This window comes from Hippopotamus amphibius, chromosome 4 (assembly GCF_030028045.1).
Source record: "Hippopotamus amphibius kiboko isolate mHipAmp2 chromosome 4, mHipAmp2.hap2, whole genome shotgun sequence".
NCBI lineage: Eukaryota > Metazoa > Chordata > Mammalia > Artiodactyla > Hippopotamidae > Hippopotamus > Hippopotamus amphibius.
In genome coordinates this window covers 73,346,632-73,371,518 of record NC_080189.1, presented here as the reverse complement: position 1 = coordinate 73,371,518, position 24,887 = coordinate 73,346,632, and the positions used below count along the sequence as shown (strand labels likewise).

General features: G+C 37.8%; 1 protein-coding gene across 2 annotated transcripts in view; it reads right to left on the bottom strand.

Annotated features, from left to right (window-relative positions):
- The window catches only part of ITGB8 (integrin subunit beta 8), a 91,141-nt gene extending 85,007 nt beyond the window's left edge, over window positions 1-6,134 (bottom strand). Inside the window, exon 1 of one of the 2 annotated variants that reach the window (XM_057732135.1) lies at window positions 5,596-6,134. In XM_057732135.1, coding sequence (XP_057588118.1) covers window positions 5,596-5,722 — 127 coding nt within the window. In that variant the 5' untranslated portion in view covers window positions 5,723-6,134. The remainder of the gene's footprint in view (window positions 1-5,595) is intronic. The other variant, XM_057732134.1, reaches the window with a different exon arrangement.
- Between the last annotated feature and the right edge of the window lie 18,753 nt (window positions 6,135-24,887).

Sequence of the window (24,887 nt, the reverse complement as noted above, 5' to 3'; positions counted from 1 at the left end):
TGTGAAATTACATGGCCATTGCACTTTCTTTCCATACAGAAGCCATACTTATATGACATCTTTAGGATACAACTGGAAATGTTACATTTTTAGAGATTAACAGGTCACCTACTTAAGAAGCTCAGTATTTAATTGTTCAATTTAATAAAATACAGTATGCATAAGTATAAAATATTTTTTCTATGGATTCTTTTATAATCAATAAATAGCTTACAGAATATATTTCACAAATAACTGGAGAAGATACATAGGGCCTCACAGTCCTCATGCTGGGAAAACTCCTCTAACTGTGTAGACTTTGGCTGCAACACGGACTAGAGTTTTGAGGACCAAGAAGGACTGAGCATAAACAATACAGGATTGGTTATGAATGTTGTCAGGTCATTCAATGAACATATAAAAAGGCTGTTTCCTTATTCCAGTTTGTTAAGGTAAGATTCAATAATCAAAAATAACATAATTGTTATATAAGTTACTGAGACCTATCAAACCAGCAAAAAGACATCATTTAAATGACTGAGAATGGTATACAACAGGTACTTTCAAGGAGGATGCTTTGAGCATCTTTGCTTAATAAGTACAAACAAGAGAAAAACTATCATAAGGCAAATAGTTTGTTACTTTTTAAGAAAACTGCATGGTCTCTGCATATCAAGGCCCCATTTATTAAAGTTTAAAGAACTTTAGATAAAAGCTGTCCCCTCTGACATCCATCTAGTGGTCAACAGAATGGCCCTGAGGGAGGGGAGTGGTGAACAAAGTGAGAAATTTAACATAAACTATATCTGGATAAATCAAATTTAACAGGTGGGGCAGAAAAGGCTCTAAGCTGTTAAACAACCCAGACCAGATTATCTCAAATACTTTATTTTCTTCTAGGAAGTTTCATTCAAAATGGAGTACAGGAAAATTTAAAAGGCAATATAGTGTTACTAAATCATGATATTTCGTATAAATCTCATACAAATATCAAATTGGAATGAAAACTGATTATTTATCTTGTTAACTTTCTATATGAAATCCTATTCAATAATGTCCCTTTCTCTTCTAAACTATATCCTCTCACTTCTCTTGTTTTGTTAAAGTTATTAACTAATTTTGTTTTCAGTCCAGTCAAGGCTTAAGTAGTTTAGTAGCTATATATATTCATGAATATTTAAATAATGCATCTTTAAGACTTAAACATACATTTTAAAAAATTATCATTCTAAGAACTTTTTCTACCTGGTCAGTCCTCCTATTCTCTGGAGTGCTATATATGGTACTACCACTTGAAGATATCCTATACTTTAAAAAAAAAGTTGAAGTATTAATTCAACTTTTATCAAATCTGAATGGACAAAAAAAATCACAGCAAAATCAGCTTTTTAGGCAATTTAGGTGGTAAACTGACTGTGGACTGTGGGAGAAACAGAGAAATCAAGGATGCTGCCAAAGTATTATCCTGAACTACTGAAAGACTGACATCACTTACTGAGACGAGGAGTGTGAAAGGAGCAAGCTTGAGGGAGAAAATTGGAAATCTGGTTTTGAATATGTTAGGGTTAACTTTCCCTTTAGACAGACAATAGAGATGTTGAATAGGCAGTTTGCTAGACCCTCAGGAGATCAGATGAGAGGGCAGGACTGGAATTGTCAGCAGAGAAATGGTATTTAAGACCCAAGACAGTATTGGTCCACCTGAGACCCAGTATGTATCTAGAAGAAAACATCTGAGGACTGAGTCCTGGGCCACTCCTATATTTGGAGGTTAGACATGAGGAAGAACCAACATCAGGGAAAGAGAAGGAACTTAAACCAAGGGGATGTGGGTCCAGGAAGCCAAAGAAAGAAAGAAGTGTTTCAAAGGTGAGTGATCAACAGTGTCAGCTCACTGACAGGTGGTAAGTCAAGAAGGATGAAGACTATGAACTGACCATCGGATGTGACGATAGGAAGATCATCGTGATCTTAACAGAGTGGTATAACTCTAGAGGTGATAAAGAAAGCCTGAGCAATGAATTAAAAGTGAAGGTGAGGAGAATTCGAGACAGCAAGTATGGACAACTCTTTCAAGAATTTTTGCTGTAAAGGAGACTGAGAAATAGAAGATGAGAGCTATTACAGCATGTATGGATAGGCATACGATATAAACGATCTGGTGGAGAGGAGGAAAATGATGATTCAAGAGATGGGGGAACAGTCTTTAAAACTGAAACTCAAGGTATACCTGCTGTGATTCCACTGGAATAAAGTAATTACACTTAATCTGTAATTTTTCATTTTAATATACATGCATACTTTAAAAATATTTTTAATGGAGCTATGTAATAGAACCACTGAGAAGTAAATGCTTGAAACTGTCTTTATCTTTGCTTGTCTCCCTCACTTCAGCATTCCTCCCTTTAAAGATAGTGGAAGTTCTTGTGGCCCTAAATTTCAGGTAAAAAAAATTCATGTTGTGGGGATTAAGCATCAGTGTGCTTCTCCTCCAATAGTATTTTGATTTACTGAAATATTTTAGGACAAAATGATATGATATATTTGCTTCAAGATAGTCTTGTTGCGGGAAGGAAGTGAAATGGGTGGGGGAAGACATGAAAGAAGTTGGGCTTGAGTTGATAGTTGATGAAGCTGGGTGATGGGTCTATAGTGATTCCTTACACCATTTTTTCTTCTTCTGTGTGTGTTTGAAAAATTCCATAAGATAAAGTTAAAAATTAGAAGAAACATATTGTTAATACTATGCTTAATCCAAAGAAATCCATTAAATAGTGAAATTTCTGATAATTTAGTTAACAGGTGAAGGAACTGTTTGGGGGCACTGGAATTTTTATGGCATTTTTCAAATCATAGCAGCTACTTTGCTGATATGATTTGAAAATATACAGCACAAACATAGCCTTTTCATATATAGCACAAGCTTTGTTATCGGAAAGTATCTCAGTTGCTTTAAGATAGAATTAATTTGGATGCTTATTGTGCCAATAATTTGGAAAAGTGGATTTTTAAAAATGAAGCATTGGTTCTCTTAAATATCTTCTCACTTTAGGTAAGCATAAAGAATTCTGAAAACATTTATTCTATAAAATATGCTCTGAGGTAATAATACTATACTTACAAAACAATGCTAATCCAGTTGATTGTTATGTAAAAGAATAAATAGTTGATTATTCACAGAAGGTGAAATTTCATTGCAATAGTCACCACTTTTTAAAAAGAAATGGTAATTTCTGAAATTTGTCACTCATATTGGTATATAAAAATTTAGATTTAAAAGATTCTTAGCCTTTCAAAACTAGGAAATGTAGAAACAGCAGTTACTACATTAACTCTTGAAATATTAACCATTAGGTATTCACTAGTGTTTTCCAGTTACTCATTAACCATTTTATAGTGTTATTGTTTCTCTGATTGTCAGTAATTTCCACCAAGGAAAGTTGAAAAACAAACTTCAATAAATTTTTTTCTAAATCAGAATAATGTTCAGATTTTATTAATAACATCCCTCTTGCTCACTATGTATTTGTTATAAAAAGCCCATTGTGTATTTGTGACCTGTAAATTCTACTTCGAAAATTAAACCCAAAGTTGTACAGTTTATGGTTTCTTTTGTGTGGCTTTATTGCCCTCAACATTTCCTTGGTGTAAACTACTGAGCAAGGGAACAAGATTTCCTTTGTAACTGATACCTAAATTTCTATTCTGCTTTAAGCATCTAATTTGTACTGTGAAGACATATAATTTGAGACTTGTAGCTATATCACAAAAGTACAACAGTTTACGCTGATCTCTAATTTTCGGAGTTGAACTGGCTATAATTTAAATTTTTTGCATGTTTTTAACTGCAATGCAAACCAGTATACATCAGAAACCTTTGTATATTGACAGAGACTGGGAAAAGGATGCCTTGTTCTGATTTCAGATAAGCATTCCCTTTTCACAACTGCAGGTGCAAGGGAGCCCATTCATAATATTTGCTTCAAATCAGCTACAGTGACTGGATGGAAATACAATGCTATTACCCGAGAACTTGACTAATCTTTACAAACACAGTGAATTTTTTTTTAAAAAAATTCACTATTACTAGCAAAATCTGGGGGCAAGTAGGACTTTTTCTTTTGCCTATGTATTGGGGACAAAATATACTCTGTTAACACAAGTTTTGGTCATTTTACTAGTGTATATGTGTGTGTGTTTACTAAATCCAGAAAAATACCTTGTTTAATATAGGATGTAGTTATGCTCAGTGGAAAATCTGTAACAAATGTATATTTCACTTAAGAGATAATTGACAATGTTACTTTTTCCTCTGCCTTCAGTTTCACTTATTTTAAAATCAATTTATAAGCCAGAAAAGAACCATAAGATAAAAAGTAACTGTAATTGCTCTCATTTCACAAATCTTTTGAAACAAATATTAGCTATATATGCAACCAATAAGTGAAGTTAGCATGTTTCCATTATAAACCCTTATTTATAAGGTTATGACTTAGCTTCAGGCAGAAATTTGACTTGTCAATTCAAAACATAGGAGAACATTTTAGTCTACAAAACAATTACAACTCTCCTTCAACAAGAAAGCTCAGAGAAAGGCTTTAATACAATTTAAGGGCTCAATGACCAAACACAGATAAAGTAAACATTTTCTGAAAAGTATGGCAATAATCATTACATTGGCAAAAATAAATATTTGGCCTATATTTAATACCAACAAGAACTCATCCTAAATTCATGATTATTATATCACTTATTTTATGTCTTACTGTCTGCTAACAATCCAGTACTGCCACCTTAAATTTGCATATAATTCAGAAGTGCCAAAACACCTTTTCATACACTATTTGACTCGAGCTTTTCATTATGATTTGTAAAATGAGGATAATATCCTTTATAAAGATGTATCCTCTCCAAATCATGTAGTTCTGACAAAAGTGGCTTGCCTGGACTGAAAGCTGTCAGTCCTGGTCTAGGGTTCTGTCTCAGTGTCTCAGTCTCAGGGATTGATCTTACTGAGGTATCAATTAGCTAAGAATTGTTTTTTGAGCTGAAAAAACAGTGACTTAAAGCAAGAATATTTTTCATACATGTTTAATTCATTCAGGCTGAGCACTATGGTAGCGGGAACTTGTGTACTACTATCCTTTTCTTTCATGGACTCAAAAACAGAACCCTCACTCTCATTATACCAGTTTATCCTCCGGCTTGAATCAAATGCATGCTAGTGGTTAGTGGACCCACATGCTAGAAAGATGGGGAGCATCTTCAAGGATACCTTCAAGGAGAGTGCCTTCAAGGATGGAGCAGAACCCCTAAATTAGCTTCTGTAAATACGACCCATCACCCTTCCAAATTTCCATTCTATTACTACCTCCCTGAGCAACACACAGTGTGTCCTCCTCCAACTAGTTATTGCTGTCACTCCAGGGAGGGAATGCTTGACACCTGGCCTCCCTCAGGCCGCCTGCGATGGAGAACACTGCCACACACCCGCCCTTCTTAAGCTCTCCGCAGATGGAGGCTGTCACCGGGCCACTCACCTGGCCGGGATGCTCTTCGTGACAGCCCAAGACCTTTGAGGAAGGGAAGAAAGCAAAAGAAAACAAAACAACTTACCATTTTGGCCCAGTCCAAGAACAACTGAAAACACCCAGGCCGCCCGGAGGAATGGGGCAGGACCTGGCCTGCAGTTTTGCAGGCAGACTAATGTGGCAGTAAAAAATGCCAGGGCCGAACGGCACATAATGCAAAGCAGCCCGCACCGCACCGCGCCTGCCGCCTGGCTGCTAACCGGATGCGCGCTCGCGCTCCCGGGCACGAAGTGCCAAGTGCTGCTAGGACGTTTCCAGTAGGCCCGGCAGGCGGACCCCGCGGCTCGGAGCAAACGATGCAGGTACGCCGGCCTGGGCACAGCTCGGCATCTCAGGGCCCCCGCGGCCCTCCCAGCTCGGCACGGCCGGTCCCGCGATCTCCGCGAGAAGCACCTCCTCTGACGGCCAATGGCCCGGGGCAGCAACGCGAGCGAAGTCTCCGCAGCCCGCTCTGGGACAAAGAAAAGAGCTTTTGTCTCTCTCCAGCCGATGGGGCTTCTGCTGCATAAATCAGCTTAGCGAAGAGCCAAACACAATCAAACCCAAACAAAGCCTGAAGCTGGGGGGAAAAACCAGACTAATGTACATTCAGTGGGTGATGCTGCATCTGTGGGAGGGGACGCCGGCTAGGCCGAAGGGGAAAAAAGTCGATGGCGCATCAATCAGCTCGAGCTTCTTCCACAGGTGGGCAGGGAGGCCAACTTCACTTAGTTGCAGCTTTGCAGCCTCGTCAGCTGAGCAGCGGGCAAAGTCGAAGCGGCAGTGTCCTGGTTGGCGAGGGAGGAAGCTTGAGGTGCCAGCAGCCAGGGGAGGCGGCCCCAGAGCGCCCTAGAAGCCCCCTCCGGCGCCCGCGGACACAGAGCGAGACATCGCAGCTCCCTGCTGGACCGGGAGTGGAGCGCCAGGCCACGAGCGCAGGAGGGGAGGTTCCGCGCTAGTTCAGGAGCCTGGCTTCACGGGGCGGGAGCTAGTGCCCTCGTCTTTTTGGCCCCAGTGTGCGGCTCAGGCGTTCCGCCGTCCAGAGCCGAGACAGCTGTCGCGCTCTGGGGTGCACCCGGGAGAGCAGGCGAAGGAGGCGAGAATGGAGAGGGGGCGGGGGAGGAATGGTCCTGCCCCGGCCCCCGGCTGGGGTGGGGGTGGGGGTTGGGGCTCCCAAAGTGCCGATAGCTAGGCGCGTTCGGGCCCCGAGTTGCTAGGAAACCGCCCCACGCTACAGAGCTCCTTGCCCCCGCCGCCCGTAGGCGCGGCGGCTGCTCCGGCGGCAGCAGCAGCTCGGAGTAGCGTGGGCGGGACATTGGTGAGGCATGAAGTCACCGCGGCCCACACTCGCTCTTTGTTTTGCTCACTCCAGCTCTTTTTCTCCCCCTTGGCTCTGATAGTTGCCATTCCCATCGTTCACAAGAACTCCTGATGCGTAGCCGCGCAGCAGGAATCGCACACCACGTTCTCATTCCCCCTCTTCTCCGAATCCCTGCACCCCACCGCTCGCCTAGCAGGCGAGGAGACTCGCTCAAAACGCGTGGCAGCTGCGCGCAAACCCCAGCCTCTGACCCCGACGCTGCGCGCTCCTTTGTTGGGAGATACTCACTGCTCCGCAGCTGCCACAGACTAAGTGGAGTCCATGGGGCCTCTCCCCGCCCCCAACACCCTTGGTTCCGCTGGTGTGCACTGCCCACTTTGCAGAGTTAGGAGCTCACACTTTGCCCCACCCCAAGACTGTTCGGCGTCTCCCCAACCCTTGGAGAGTTGGGCCGGTCCGCAGGGGCTGTACCCAGAGTTGCGGATGAAGTTTCTCACGGCTCCTTCTCCACTCGGAGGCAGCCCTAAGCTGACAGCCCTGCTCTTCCCAGGGTCTGGTGGTGGCTCTGGGCTTTTGCTAGTCACAGTGGATCTTTTGACCTTAAGCGTCACCTTCCAAATAAACGGAACAAAGAAGTTACAAAGGGCGGCGAGGCAGAAGAGTGAGACTAAGGAGAGAAGGTGGGAGGGCCTTTCTGCCTGTTTGCAGCTCAGAAATTTAGGTACAAGCCGGGAGCTGGTGTCATGCCCGGCAACTGTCGGGGAAGCCGCGCGCCTCCTTGGGTCCCATAACTACGGCGTTAGGCCGAGGGAGGGAACTCAGTCCCCCGGATTGAAAACAAGACGCTGTTTCCAATTTGAGACACAGGCTGATGGCTCTCTTTTTCCTCTAGGGGCAGGAGAGGGTTCCCCGCGGTAAAGTCTGACCTCTCATTTTTCCACTAGCAGCCTGCCCGATCTCTTTAATAAAGCACCGCCTCTTACAGGCATCAGAGCATTCCAGCCAGGTCAAGGTGAAATATGCGGGAGTTTCCCTCCTTCTTATTTGTTTAATAGTTTCCATCTCCATATTTGGAGTAAAAAAACAAGTAGGAGACTTTCTCGCTCTTTTTTTTTTCTTTCTGTTTTCTAATTGTTAACTGAGTGAATGGAAAGTACCTGGTTAATAAAGCACGACATTAAAAACTCCCCCTTCTCAGGTGTGGACTGCGCATTGGGGCCCACAGAATTAGCTAAGCAAACCAGGAACCCAGTTGGAAAATTACAAGTGCCCTGGGTCTACAAAGCAGGTCCTTTCGAGAGACCAAACGAATGACCCAAACCTGGAAAAACTGATACTTGTAAACATAATTCCATTATTGGCAATGTACTCTAAATAGAATTAAGTCCAGCCCAGCTTGAACAGCTATAGTTTTGCTTTCGCTGGTCTTAAAGGAAGGATCCAGAAAAATGGATGGGAAAATGGCTGGAATGGGGATGAGGATTTGAAATTTGAACACAAAAGGAACATATTCAGGTTCTGATTAGTGACTCTTCAGTGAGGTGGCGTGTGTATTTTCCAGAGATTAGTTCACAGTCCTAAGGAATGCAGCCACCGTTGAGACAGTGCAGTGCTACAATAAAGAAAAAAGGTCAATCCATAATCCCTGTAAGGATGTATGTGTAAGTACACTGTGCATTGTTGAGTGACTATCACATCAGAATTTCATGACATATTTTTAACTTTAACTCTTACTGTTGGAAATGTAAATGGAAGTTACAATATTAAATAAAATATAAATTTATGCAAATAATAATGAAAGTAACTGCGCAATTGATAAGGTATGTACAAATTTTTATAACTCTATATTGTTAGATGTCAATATATTCTATATACTAAGCCAAAACAACCATGTAGCAAGAGGAATAAAACAAAGTTTGTAAATCTGTAAGCTTGTAAATTTTCAATTCTTTGGAAAGAATTCCATGTTGTGTTATATGAAGCCCATGCAAATATATGTCACAATACCAGTTTTATGGAGATGTTGAAGAATAAGTATTCCTCCATATATCATCATTCCCCAGTTGCACAGAGGTTATAATTCTGGTTATCAAAATAAAATAAGAGAATATCCCAGCTGTGAGACTGTGATCCTTGCAAGTTATTTACTAACAAATTATCTGTACATTTGGGGCTATAAAGACAAAAGTGAATTCTCCTGAATCTTGCCAATCATCTGTAAGATTTTCTTACAGTAAATGTAGTGGCCCAGGAGCAGAAAGTTTGCTTGTTTCCAACAAAAAACATCACTACGACTCATCCTTTTTCCTATAAGAAAATGTACAGGATAATGTGAAGAAACGTAGTATTGTTCTCTTCATATATTACCTGAAGAATTCTAACAAAAAAAAATATTCCAGAGTATGGTGACTTGAGTAATTTTGTTTCTGTCATGTTCTGCTGTCTTGCTTTGAAATTTCTGACAGCTGATTTTTCATCATTTGTGTAAATGACAGCAAACGAAATTCACAGATAGTCTAATGATAACATTTTAGCTATTCATTTCAGGCTTCCTATCATCAGAATCTTTTACTTGCTAATAAGTCATAAAATTGGGTGAATTAAGTTTCTAACCTACTCCTTTAACCTTGATTTCTCACTAACTCAGTTTATGGTGAGAAATAAATAAGCTATACAGTTAACAGGAGTGAGAGAGACATCTGAGAGACTGCTCCTTTTAGTGTGTGTTCAGTCTTTAACTAGATTTTGTGCCAATTATTGACCCCATAGTTACAGCTAAAACCATATACACATTTTAATATTGTATCTTTCTGAAGTTGGAATCAGAGATACTCAAAATTTTATTCAGAAGTTTTATGCTGATATTCACAAGTTGTCTATGAACTTGCTTCATCTACAGCTTTTAGGAGATGATGAATGATTGAGCCAGTGGGATATATTATTATGACTATGACTTCTAGATTCTTCCAGTGATAAGAATCAGAAGGTACTTTTCACTGAAATATTATAGGAAGTAATGTTCCTCATACTGTGAACTGAAGACTGCCTACAACATAATCTCCTGTAGAGTGATTCCTTACTCTATTCCAGGAGATTCTGCATTCATAGATCTGGTGTGATGCCCAGCAATATGCGTTATTACAGATTTCTCAAATAGTTCTTTATGTACTACAGTTTAAGAACCCTTACCATAAGGAATTGATGCAGAGATTCCTCAAAGGCCTCGTATCTGCTTATTGATAAACTCCAGTATCAATATCAAATTGTACACTTTAAATATATGCAGTTTATTGTATGTCAATTATATCTCAATAATATTGTTTTAAAAGGAAAAAAAAGAACAAACAAACAAACAACTCCAGTGTCAGGTGCAAAGTCAAAGAAAAGTGAACTGCTGGAGCCAATGTCTCTTTCCAAGGTATTCTTTGGATGAATAACTCTATGAGATGTTAATATTTTCAGAAGTAAGACTTCTATGATTAAGTTTAGGAAATTCTGGGTTAAATTTAAGTTAAATCCTTTGCTGGAGAATTTTTCAGGAACTTAAATAGGCTAACATTCAATTGGATTCTCCAAAGGAAGAAGCCTTTATTAAGGGAACATCTCAGACTAATTTTACATAAAGCACACTGCTGAACTAATACTGCTGTAGAAATGTGGAAAGTAAAAACCAGGTTGGTGAAGAGACTGACCTCACTTCTTCAAGAGAATTACTGAGCAGGCATGAATCAAAGCTCTGATTCTTCACCACCACCTCATATCAGTGATGACTTTTGGTTTCAAGTAACAGAGTCAGACTATAACTGTCATAAGTAAAAAACGGAAATTATTGGAAGGAAATTGAGAGCTCACAGAATCAGCAGAAGGCTGAGAGACGAGGATTAAGTAAGGTCAGAAACCAAGGAAGGCAGAAGCAGTAGCAGTTAAGTGTCCAAAAAATAAGAATGCTTTCTAATCATCCTTTCATCCTTGGACCACTTACTCAAGATTCAGAATCCTGTTTTTGAGAATATCTAATTTTTAGAACTTTAGTCACATGCCAGTCCCCTGGCTTTCTGGGAGTGGAGAGAAGGAAGGAGGAATTCTTACCTTTGGTTTCCTTAGTGGAAAATAAAATACTGTTTTCCAACAAGATGACACAAAATTATCTTTGGCTGATGAAGGAAGCCCTTTAAAGTGACAAATGCTCATTACTCACATATACTGAATTCCATGGACTACTGCTTTGCATTACAGTTGGATTTTGCATAATGATGCAGCTTTAATTTAGCCACCCTACCCACTAAACAGTGCTTTGGTTGGTAGTATTAATTATTTTCATGGGTGCTTTTGAGTGAAACATTTTATCTGTGCATAGTCAAATTCTAGCTTTCTGTTTTCCTTCCATATATAGCATGCAGCAAATTAATGCTTATTTAACCTTTAACTCATTATCAGGATGATTTTAGAGATGTGATGATGTTTAGATTAATTTATTGGCTTTGTGAAATTTTTTATTGACATTTGTAATAGACACCATTGTTGACATTCATGTGTCCCTCCAGGCACATCACTTCATTCCACCCAGCCAGAAGTGCTGGGAAATGAACTTCTGGACACAGTCTCAACCAAGGACTGACCTGATGGGAAGTGAGGTATAAATACCCCAGCTCCCTTGCTCCTTGAAAGGAATCACTTTGGGCTTTGTGCTCTAGGCTAGTACTTCTCGAACTATATTTGGACTAGTTTTTCATTTTCAGTCCATCATGGATTAGAAAAAAAAAATGAATTATTAGAAAAGTGGATGTTACAAGAATGTCAAGTTGTTATCAAAGTTTCTAAGTACTTTTACTTTTTATATATTCTTTTTCCTGGGTGGTCTCAAACAGCACATGAATGGTACTGTCAGACACTACTGAGCACTCTTTCCCTAGGTTCCCGGTAGGAGTAAGCTGCAGTTGCCCACAGGGATAACTGTATTCAAACATCCTTCATTCATTGCCTTTCTCCACTGTTCCCTGTTATTTCCTTGTCTTAGGGTCTTCTTCTGGAGGGACCTAAATTAAAACAAGTAATAATGAGCCTGGAAACTACTCTATCATATTCTCCAAAGCACAAGGGCTTTGGAATCTGTAAAAACTAATTTTTAATATGCTACTTAGTAGCTGTAGAATCATGGGCAAGTTATTTAACTTCCCTGAGACTTTTATTCATTTATGCAGTGATTAAATTAAAATAGCTATCAAAATTACAAATTAAAACAAGATACCACTACACTTCTATTAGAATGGCCAAAATCCAAAACACAGCACCAAATGCTGGTGAGGATGTGGAGTAACAGAACCCCTCATTCACTACTGGTGGGAATGCAAAATGGTATAGCCATTTTGGAAGAATTTGGTGATTTCTTACAAAACTAAACACACTCACCATATAATCCATCACTTGCAAGCCTTGGTATTTAACAAAAGGAGTTGAAAACTTATCTCCACACAAAAAGCTGCACACAGGACGTTTATAGCAACTTTTTTTTTTTATAATTGCTAAAAGTTAGAAGCAACCAGGATGTCTTTCAGGAGGTGGATGGGTAAATACATGGGGTTACATCCAGACAATGGAATATTATTCAGCACTAAAAAGAACTGAGCTTTCAAGCCATGAAAAGATATGGGGAAACCTTAAATGTATGTTGCTAAGTAAAAGAAGGCAATGTGAAAAGCCTACCTACTCTATGATTCCAACTATATGATATTCTGGAAAAGGCAAAAGTGTGGAGACAGGAAAAAGATGACTGTCAGGTTAAGAGAGGAGGGAAGGGTAAATCAATGGAGCACAGGAGATTTTTAGAACAGTGAAACTACTCTGTATATACTGCAGTGGTGGATGTATACCCAAAGAATGTACAACCCTTACAATGTACAACATCAAGAGTGAACTCTAAACTATGGACTTTGGGTGATAATGGTATGTCAGTGTAGGTTTATCCATTGTTACAAATGTACTGCTTGATATGGGATTTTGATAGTGGGGGAAGCAAAATATGGGAGGGTAGGGAGCAAAAGGAACTCTCTCTACTTTTCCATTCAATTTTGCTGGGAACCTAAAATTACTCTTAAAAGTAAAGTCTATAAAACACACACACACACACACACACACACACGCTCACACACTAATAAGATTATTATGAGAATCAAAGGAGAATGAAACATGTTAGAATTTACCATATATTATCCCAAGGGTTTTTTCAATGATAATTTAGGTTACTTTAATTTCACAACGTAAATAGCATTGAAAATGTATGAATACTTATTTCAAAACTTGCATATTGTCATAAGAATAACATCAAATATCTTTGGTTTTGCGGAATACATAACTTTCCTTTTCTGGTAACTATACAATTCTTTACCCACGTTAATTGATGTAGTGAGCATGTCTTTATATAGAAGCCTGTAATCCTAGCATTCTTTATGACAGTCTAGTTTTATGTCTCCTTAATCAAACAAATTGTTCCGCAATCTTTTCAGCCTGAAGTCATCCTGTACAGTTTGACAGATAACTAACGATATGAAAGCTTCACATATTTGTACATGACAGGGAAAACATACTTAATACTGCCTTTTATTTAAAACTTCATGTTTAAACTCATATGCAGTCAGGAGGGGAAATTGAAATGTAATATGTTTTAAATATTATTGCTTTATTGCTCAGTACTCTAAATGTATAGCAATGTTAAGGGTCCACAGCTGGTTCTCCCAAATAAAGGTATCAGCAGACATTGTAAAGACAACATTTCACCATTGACATAGCTCATCTGTTGAGCCATGGTGGTATGTGGAGAGATTTGCACATCAGCATACAGCTAAAGGCCTTTCTGAACTTCAGTAATTCAGAGTAAGCCCACAACTAAAATTTTCTCAGTATTTTCTCATGATCACATCGCCTCTGGAGAATGAAGTCACCACAAAATTTAAATTATTCTAATCAAATTCACATGGCATTTTTATACTTGGAATGCTTCCATTCTTAGCCCCCTTCTCCAATTTCAAAATTACTTCATGTTTCACCTTGAAGAATGTGACCTTTTAACATGGTGAGGAAATTCTTTGTGTATTAGGCACAGGATATTCAATTTAAACATTCATTTAATAAATATGTTAATATTTATTGAACATTTACTATGTGTAAAGTGATAGGTGCTATGGAAAATACAAGCATTGGTAAAACCAAGTCCCTTTTCTCAAAGATATTGTAATCTGATTTGGAAGTAATATGTAATAATAAAAAAAAGATGACTGAGTTGGTAAATAGAATAGCTCAGAAATAGGCTCTAATATCAATGATAATTTAATATAACACAGGATATGCTTTGAATATCAATGTAGAGAGAATAAAAATTTTAATAAATAGTACTGGGACAATGCAAGTTATTTGGAAAAAAAAACATGGATTTAGAAGTTTATTTTATTTTTTTATTTTTATTTTTCCATCTGGAACTAAGCCTTTTTTTCTTTTTTTATTGAAGTATAGTTGATTTACAATATTATATAAGTTTCAGGTGTACACCATAGTGATTCAATATTTTTATATATTATACTCCATTAAAAGCTATTACAAAATAATGGCTATATTTCCATGGACTATAGAATATATTCTGTTGCTTACCTATGTTACTAGAAACTTACTTTATACCAAAATGCATTCATGATGGATTAAAGAGCTTAGTGTAAAACTTCAAGACTATACATATATATATAATTTTATTTTATATATACAATTCTTCTGGTATTGGTAATAAAAGTTCTTTCTAAATGTAAAAATTATGTATCCAGTTTCAAAAGAACAAATCAACAAATTTGATGACGATTTCTTAAAAACTTAGGTGTTTATAAATATTTCAAAAAAGGGTAAAAATACTTAACACAGAATATGTTCGTACAAATGGATAAGAAAACATTTAGTCTACAATAGATATGTATGCAAAAAGCATCAGCATATGATTCAAGGAGAGATGATACAAATGCTTAAATACATGGGGGAAAGTTCAGTGCTATCAGTTATCCAAAAATACTACTTTAAAAACTGAGATGCCATTTTTATCCATTAAATGCTCAAAGAATATTTAAATGACAATACTTAATCTAACAATATAAGGTTGAAATAGGGACTCATTAATGTTAGAATGGTAAATTGGCTCAAACTTTCTTAGAATCAGTTGACAACATGTAATAAAATCTTTAAAATATCTGAAACACTAATTTCATATCTGGAAAATTAGCCCCCTAAAGATTCAGAAATATAATAAAGTTGTATAAAGATGCACATTTCAGTATGACATAAATCAAAACAACAACAAAAAAATACAAATGATATTTTGGTCACTAGAAGAACCCTTTTTAAAGCTAAAGTAGCAGAGAAGATTATCATATTTTTAGGTATGCCCTAGGTATTACTGTTCTCTCTTAGAGATGTGTACTACATAACCCCTGCCTTTCATGAGTTAAATTTTATTAATCCCACTTTAGTGAAGTGTCTGCAGTCTTTTCCTTCCTATTTAATTCCTTTACTGCTGCCTCAGTTCAGGCTTTTCTCATCCTTATCTTGAAGTCCCAGTCATCTCATTGCCACAGTGCTATAACAGTTTTCCTTCCAAAATACAAATCTAAACTTGTTATCCTTCCTCAAGATTGCTTTGGCTATTCGAGGTCCTTTGTGTTTCCATACAAATTTTAAATTGTTTTGTTCTAGTTCTGTAAAACTGAACCATTGGTAATTTGATAGGGATTGTGTTGAATCCGTAGATTGCCTTGGGTAGTATAGTAATTTTAACAATGTTGACTCTTCCAATGCAAGAACACGGTATATGTTTCCATCTGATTGTGTCATCTTCAGTTTCTTTGCCATCAGTGTCTTATGGTTTTCTGAGTATAGGTCTTTTGCCTCCTTACGTAGGTTTATTCCTAGGTATTTTATTCTTTTTGATGCAATGGTAAATGGGATTGTTTCCTTAATTTGTCTTTTTGATCTTTTGTTGTTAGTGTATAGAAATGCAACCAGTTCCTGTATATTAATTTTGTATCCTGGAACTTTACCGAATTCATTGATGAACTCTAGTAGTTTTCTGGAAGCATCTTTAGGATTTTCTATATTTAATATCATGTCATCTGCAAACAGTGACAGTTTTACTTTTTCATTTCCTATTTGGATTCCTCATATTTCTTTTTCTTCTCTGACTGCTGTGGCTAGGACTTCCAAAACTATATTGAATAAAAGTGACGAGAGTGGGCATTCTTGTCTTGTTCCTGACCTTAGAGGAAGTGCTTTCAGCTTTTCACCATTGAGAATAATGTTAGCTGTGGGTTTGTCATATGTGGTTATTATGTTGAGGTATGTTTCCTCTGTGCCCACTTTCTGGAGGGTTTGTATCATAAACGGATGTTGAATTTTAACAAAAGTTTTTTCTGCATCTATTGATATGATCATATGGTTTTTATTCTTCAACTTAATGTGGTGTATCACACTGATTGATTTGCAGATATTGAAAAATCCTTGCATTCCTAGGATAAATCCCACTTGATCACGGTGTATGATCCTTTTAATACATTGTTTAGATTAGGTTTGCTGGTATTTTGTGGAGGATTTTTGCATCTATGTTCATCAGTGATATCAGCCTGTAATTTTCCTTTTTTGTGTGATATCTCTGTCTGGTTTTGGTATGAGGGTGATGGTGGCCTCATAAAATGAGTTCAGAAGTGTTTCTCCCTCTGCAATTTTTTGGAATAGTTTCAGAAGGATAGGTGTTAATTCTTCTCTAAATGTTTGGTGTAATTTGCATGTGAAGGCATCTGATCATGGACTTTTGTTTGTTAGGGATTTTTTTAAATTAATTTTTATTGGAATATAGTTGCTTTATAATGTTGTGTTAGCTTCTGCTGCACAGTAAAATGAATCAGCCATACACATACATATATCCCCTTTATTGGGAATTTTTTAATCACAGGTTCAATTTCAGTACTTGTGATTGGTCTGTTCCTATTTTCTATTTCTTCCTGGTTCGGTCTTGGGAGATTGTACCTTTCTAAGAATTTGTCCATTACTTCTAGCTTGTTTATTTTATTGGCACATAGTTGCTAATAGTACACTCTTATGGTCTTTGGATTTCTGTGGTATCAGTTGTAACTTCTCTTTTTCATTTCTGATTTTATTGGTCTGGGCTCTCTCCTTTTTTACTTGATGAGTCTGGCTGAAGGTTTATCAATTTTGTTTATCTTTTCAAAGAACTAGTTTTTAGTTTCATTTATCTTTTTTAATTTTTTTGGTCTCTATCTTATTTATTTCTGCTCTGAGCTTTATGATTTCTTTCTTTCTACTAACTTTGTTTTTTTTTGTTGTTGTTCTTCTTTCTCTGGTTTCTTTAGGTGTAAGGTTAGGGTGCTGGGCAAACTGGACACCTACGTGTAAAAGATTGAAAGTAGAACACTCCCTAACACCATACACAAAAATAAATGCAAAATGGATTAAAGGCCTAAATGTAAGGCTGGATACTATAAAACTCTCAGAGGAAAACATAGGCAGAACACTATCTGACATAAATCACAGCAAGAGCTTTTTGGATCCACCTCCTAGAGTAATGGAAATAAAAACAAAAGTAAACAAATGGGACTAATTAAACATAAAAGCTTTTGTACAGCAGAAGAAACCATAAATAAAATGAAAAGACTACCTACAGAATGTGAGAAAAAATTTGCAAACAATACAGTTGACAAGGGATTAATCTCCAAAATATACAAACAGCTCATGCAGCTCAACAGCAAAACAAAACAAACAAACAAAAAAACCAAAAAAACCCAATCAAAAAATGGGCAGAAGATCTAAAAAGACATTTCTCCAAAGAAGACATATGGATGACCAAAAGGCACATGAAAAGATGCTCAACTTTGCAAATTACTAGAGAAATGCAAATCAAAACTACAGTGAGGTATCAGCTAACACTTGTCAGAATGGCCATCATCAAAAAGTATACAAATAATAAATGCTGGAGAGGGTATGGGGAGAAGTAACCTTCCTACACTGTTGGTGGAATGTAAATTAGTGAAGCCAATATGGAGAACAGTAAGGAATTTCCTTTAAAAACTAAAAATAGAGCTAACATATGATCCTGCAATCCCAGTCCCAGGTTTTCTCCTCTGGAGAAAACCATAATTTGGAAAGATACACATACACCAATATTCATAGCAGCACCATTTACAATATCAAAGACATGGAACCACCTAAATGTCCATTGACAGATGAATGAATAAAGAAGATGTGGTATATTTATACAATGGACTATTACTCAGCCATAAAAAAGAATGAAATAATGCCGTTTGTCACAACATGGATGGCCTTAGAGATTATCACACTAAGTGAAGTATGCCAGACAAAGACAAATATTATATAATATTGCTTATTGTGGAATCCAAAAGCATGATACAAATGAACTTATTTACAAAACAGAAATAGACCCAAAGACAGAGAAAACAAGCTTATGGTTACAAAAGGGGAAAGTGAGGGGAGGGATAAATTAGGAGTTTGGTATCAACATATGCATACTATTATATACAAAATAGATAACCAAAAAGGACCTACTGTATAGCACAGGCAACTGTATTCAAGACTTTGTAATAACCTGTAAGGGAAACGAACCTGGAAAAGAATATATATATACACATATATATACACATATATACACACATATATACATATATACACATATATACATATATATACATATATATATGTGAATCCCTTTGCTGTCCATCCCAAAACTAACACAACATTGTAAATTAACTATACTTTAATTAAAAAGTAAAATAAAACTCTGGGCAAAGAGGGAAAAATTTTTTACAATTAAAAAAAAATAAAAATAAACTTGTTATCCTTTTCTTGAACCCATCTATGTTTCATCTTATGCTATTCACAACCTCTCTCCAGGCCATGAAAGAGACCCTTAGCCTCAACTATGAAACCCTGAATATTTTGGCCCCAAATCACATTCTAGGTACCACTTTCAATGGGATGTTTTTCTACTCTTCCCAACTCCGCCTACATGCTGTACAGAACAGAATTCTGATTTTTGTACAAGCACTTTTACTTGTGTTTTCATAGGCTTTTTCCTCAGCTGGACATTTTTTTCTCCTTTTCCTTCTCATTTGTCCTATTTTATTCTCAAGAATTATTTCTAATGCCACTTCTACATCTTTCTGGATTCCTCTAGGCATAACCTAAATCATCTTTCACTTTTAATTAATCTTTAAAGGAGATTTTTTATTAAAAATGTAATGTGTTTTTATAACAGAAAATGTGAAGAACATATTACTTTTTCATGGTGAATTTCATTTGCTTTATTTTTATGTAGCTTTGTTCATACTGGATTTATGAGTTTTGTTGTTAACATACAAATACATTCTTCATGAGTATCTTTCTACGTTATATATATATATTTTTTTTTATAAATTTATTTACTTATTTTATTGGCTGTGTTGGGTCTTTTTTTGCTGTGCGCGGGCTTTCTTTAGTTGCAGTGAGTGGGGGCTACTCTTCGTTGTGGTGCACAGGCTCCTCATTGCTGTGGCTTCTCTTGTTGCGGAGCACGGGCTCTAGGCACATGGGCTTCAGTAGTTGCAGCACATGGGCTCAACAGTTGTGGCTCACGGGCTCTAAAGCACAGGCTCAATAGTTGTGGCGCACGGGCTTAGTTGCTCGGTGGCATGTGGGATCTTCCTGGAGCAGGGATTGAACCCGTTTCCCCTGCATTGGCAGGTGGATTCTTAACCACTGCGCCACCTAGGAAGCCCCTCTACGTTATATATTGTTCCCAAATGAATTTGTAGTTCAGTTTACTTAAATATGCTCATTGATTCCACTAGATTCTTTACCGTGAAACAGACGGTATACTCAAACTGGGTGATTTGAAGAGAATTTGACAATAAAGAGACTATTTGCAAACATGGGAAGGGGTTTCGTGATAGTGCTGTATCCTTGAGTTAGAAACCATGGGGAGATACATTGCTATCCTTAGGCTTCAAAGGGCAAAAGAAGGGTGCATCACTGGACCCCAGAAGTACTTAGTGTGTGGATAACATCTGAGAAGTTCTGTCACCTTTGTTGAAGAGTCACAAGTAGCCCAAGGTCATCTTCCAGGAGGGACAGGATGAATAACTATCCCTACTTCATTCTTTTCCCCTTTTCTGATTTCTGATCAAGACACATAATTAGCAAAGCCCATCCCTAAACCAGACAGTAGTGGAGTCCAGAAAGGCTGGCACCTCAGGGCAAAGAGCAAAGTGGAGTAGGGAGCTGGAGAGGGAAACAAAAGATACCTGACATACTCCTAAGATGGGATGTGAGCTGTTTATTGTTTTTGACCAATGTGAGCTGTTTATTGTTTACTTTAATAATAAACATATTTGCATAAATCTTTATTCAAATTCTTGAATATTTAAGATTCTTTCCTTAACTAATTTCCAAGGTGAACTTACTTGGTCAGAGGTTAGATACATTCTCAATGCTCCTGACACTTCTTGCCAAACAGCTTTGCTTCTTCAGAGGACCCAGAAAAATAAGAATTAAAGGACTTGATAAGAAGCTTTTATCAGTTAAGATCCCAGCCCTGGGGAATGATTGTGTCCTTAGAAATGGCACCTTAAGGCAGGCTCCCAGCAAGAAATAGAAAGCAGAGTTAAGCTGGGTAATTGAATCCTGCAGGGCTGGTTTTATGGACGGGAACAAGTGATCATGTGGTCCCCTGGGCCTTATAACAGTGGGGAGACTTTAGCACTCTTCTTTTGAAGGGTCAAGAAGAGGGAGTATTTCAAGAAACACATACACACAAAGGGCATGGAGGACCTGTATAAAGAGGGACTCCAGATGGGAAGAAAGGAACTAATCAGTGACCCAGCAGAGAAAAAGCAGGGCAAATAAATAAATAAATGCTCTGATGTCAATTTCTTCCTACCCTCCAAACTCTTGCCAGGGCCCCAGATGGGCCAAACAAACACAGTCGAAGCCAAAGATGAAGTAACCCTTTAATGCAGTCTACACTCGCCAGCTTCCTGGGACACAGAGAGGGTAAAGAAGGAAACTGGATGGGTGAATGGAAAATGTCCTACACATTTAGCTTTAAAGGAGGTCAAATGGCCAAGGGAAAGGAGATTGGCTTTATTAAGATAGCCATAATCTATCTTGGCAAGAGTAGCATGAGAATTGCTCCTTAATCTGAATTTCATATCTTTGCCTAATCCTTAAGCTTTTGTATTGCTGCTGAGATTCCTTTCCTTTCAAATATACCCCTAATTATTTGCTTGGATTTCCTGGATCTTCTTGACTGTGAAACACAAATTTCAGAATCAAATATGAACACGCTTCGTTTGCCCCTCATACTTGAGTGGTTTAAAAAAATATTGATTTTTTTTTGCCAAATGTTTTAAAATCGAGAGATTTCATAAAATCCTACTTTCACCTCCTCTTGAACAATTAGAACATTGGGCACAACTAGGTCTACATTTTTGCAAGACAGTGAGCTGGAACTGCCTTTTAGCTGCCACCTAAGAAGCCCAGGCTCTCCAGTTTTCAACAGTCTACACCATTCCCTGATGTCTTTTTGAGAGTCAGTTACCATTTTTCACTACTGTTTTTCTATACCTAGACTGGGTTTGCTCATATATGTTACATGCCTGAGTCCTGTGGACATTTAAGTTTTGATCACTGCACTAGTGGCTTATGGATGAAGGGGCAGTGCCCAACCTTCAATTCTTTATTTCCTTAGGATTAACTTAATATTTAACATCACTACAGCAGGAACTATATTATGGCCAATGGAATTTGGCATAAGTAAAATTACTCACAATCTTTTCACAATTCCTTTTACTAAATAGTGATTACCTGTTACCTGTTCTGTGTCCTGGCCCTCACCATTTTTCACTGTGCCTCTTCTCTCTGTGTTTTACTCAGCCTGTAGGAAGTGGTTTAGAATTATAACAGCTTCTCTCCTGTTAAAACAGACTTACTTTTATGAAACTAGATCCTGCCTAGTTGGTTTTAGGTCCTGAAACTAAATAGTAATATTGCCTCCATCACGGACGCTGAAGACTGTGTTAGAGACATGCTCAAGCAAAGATTTACATACAACTGGGCAACAACAGGGTTTGTTATTTACATAAAGTGTTCAGTAAGACATTAAGCCTAGCACCTTTAAGAAACTATTCATAAGTATTCTTTTGAGTATTAGAAGGTTTAAAAGATAACAAGAGTTTGAAGAACTTCAAGGTTCGTTTTACCCACATAGCTAACAATATATCTCTAGAGAAGGGAGAGATGCAACAACTCGAAGCATAATTGCCATACAGCCTTCTTTTAGAAGGATACCAGAGCTTGGAAAAAGTCATTCCAAAAACCTTACTCTGTTTTGGTTTTCTCTTATCTATTTTAGGCCCAAGGACAGAAGATTTGTCATATTAAAATACACATACATTTATGTTTTGAGGAGGGTGAAAAATAATTTTACTAAGTAAAAAAACACATTAAAGAGTCCTTCTGGCTTTGGGTTTAATGGGAAAGAATTAAAAACAGAAAAGTTTTGAACTTGATAATTATTGAGAAATTTAATTTATTAAATTGGTGTTTTCCTTCAACAAATACATTTTTAAAAGAAAAACATAGTTTTGATTTTTTCTTTTTACCACAAATGTAATGTAATAATAACACGTTCAGAAAAGCTTATTGCCGTTATGAAATAACACATTTTTGCCGAAGTAATTATTATAATAATGGCCTATTTCACATTTTTCTCTTCTCCACCCAACTCTTTTTTTTTAATAAGCAGGCTTTCATCTGCTTAGCATCTGAGATTTGCCTAGCTAGTGGTTTTTTTTTGGGGGGTGGGGCAAGATAAGTCCTATGTAGAAGGAGATGAATCTCAGCAGAATAACATCCTATCAACAACTTCTGTCTCATCTTGAGCTATGTAAATCATATAAATTATTTGATTTAGCTTCACACTCAAGTGATAAAATTCTAAGAATATTGACTGATGTTTTTATATCTACCTCAAGCTTCTAATGGAAAATCTAGTGAAAAAAGAGCTGATTTTATTGGTGGAGAGGTGGGTAGCAGAGTGATCCTATTATACTTGAATTGGCTGTACAGCATGTACTAAATGGTGCTTCTTACTGACCTAACAAGCATTAACTGAACCTTAGGATTTGCTTCAGTCCCAAAGAAGTGCAGAAGAGTGAAGTGAGAGTCTGGCACAGGTCCTTTTCTTGCTGTAACATGGCAGGCTAAGCTCAGGGGAGCACTTAGGCTAAAGGTTCTCAGTAGGGGAAGAGGAAGAGGGGTGCCAACAGAATCACCTATAAGGATTTTCCAATTTTACTCTTTAGACTCCACCAATACTTCTCCTCAAGTTAGGTGTCACAATCTCCAGCCGAAGGGGCCAATATTATACATGTTAGAATCACCTAAGTGGATTTTAAAAACTACTGCCTTCCAGCATTTTTTGAATCAGAACCTCTAGAGTTGGGGATTGAGCTGGTGTTTAAATACAGCTGGTATTTCAAAAGAAAAAAACTGACAAATTATTCTAATTTGTAGCCAGTTTTAAGCACCATAGGCTCATTTGTGTAGGTTGAAAATCTTTATAGATAATCCAGATGTTCCAACGGTGGTGCCTCCACCCAACCCTTTTCCTTAACTCTTGGTTGAGAACTCCAGACCTGTACAGTGAAAACAGGTAAGAGTGGAGTATCTCCCTGCTGGGCTAGATCTAGGTCCAAGTTTCTCAATCTCCTATTTATAGTTCTTTGTTTTGGGGAAGAGGGGCTGTGCTGTGCATTGTACGCTGTTTACCAGCATCCCTAGCTTTTACCCACTAGATGCCGGTTGCATTTCCTCCCCAGTTGTGACACCAATTAACTGTGTCCAGACATTGACAAAGGTCCCCTTAGAGGCAAAATCACTTCTGGTTTAGAACCCCAGGTCTAGGCAATACCTAGCAAGTGGGTCTGTGACTGGGGAAGACCTGGATGGATAGAATTTGAAATCCATAAATGCAAATTGGAATGTGTGAAGATTTATCTGGGGCTTTATGTTTCATCTGAAGAAACCACATAATATTTTGAATTTGTTCTGGTTATTTATTGCTGTGTAAAAAACCACTGTAAAACTTAGTGGCTTAGAACAGTGACAACATTAATTTTATTCACAAATCTGGAATTTGGCGATGGCTAGGTGAAAGACCTTGATTTTGCTCTACTGGGGTGGCCAAGGGGAACCAGAATCATCTAAAAGCTCACTCACATGTCTGATGGTTGATGTCTAGCTGTCAATGCGGGCTTCAGTGGGAGCTATGGCTGAAAAACCTACATGTGGCCTTTCCATGTGGCTGCTTAGTTTTCTCACAGCATGATGGCTGGATTCCAAGGACAAGTGTCCCAGGAGAATTAGATGGAAGCTGTATAGCATTTTATGAATTGGTCTTGGAAGTCATATAACATCATTTCCTCTGTGGCCAAGAAGTCTGCCCAGCTTCAAGAAGAAGGAACATAAATCCCACCTTTTGGTGAAGAGATGCCAATGTTACCTTATAGGAAGAACATGTAAGATGGTATGCATTGTGGTACAGACATCTTTGGAAAATACAAAGGCAGATAGTTTAGGATTGCTTACCTGGTGTCTATGACAGTGCTAGCTAAAGATAGCTCTGTGGAACAGCTATATCAATAAGCTGGGGAATTCTTGTTTCAGATGCCAATTTCTAGACCTCTCTCTCAAGGACTCTCATTTGGCAGGTCAGCTTTAGGCATCTGGTATCTGGTTTTTCAGTAAGTCCTCAAAATAATTCTTATGCATGTTAAGAATGTTCTTTGTTTATACAGATGCTTTAATCATTTGCACATTTCCATTACACATTTACACATTTTCTTCCATGAAACATGGTGAGGATAGAGAGAGGAATGTAGCTATTTAGAAGAGCTGCTTCAAACATATCTTTGGGTTTGTAA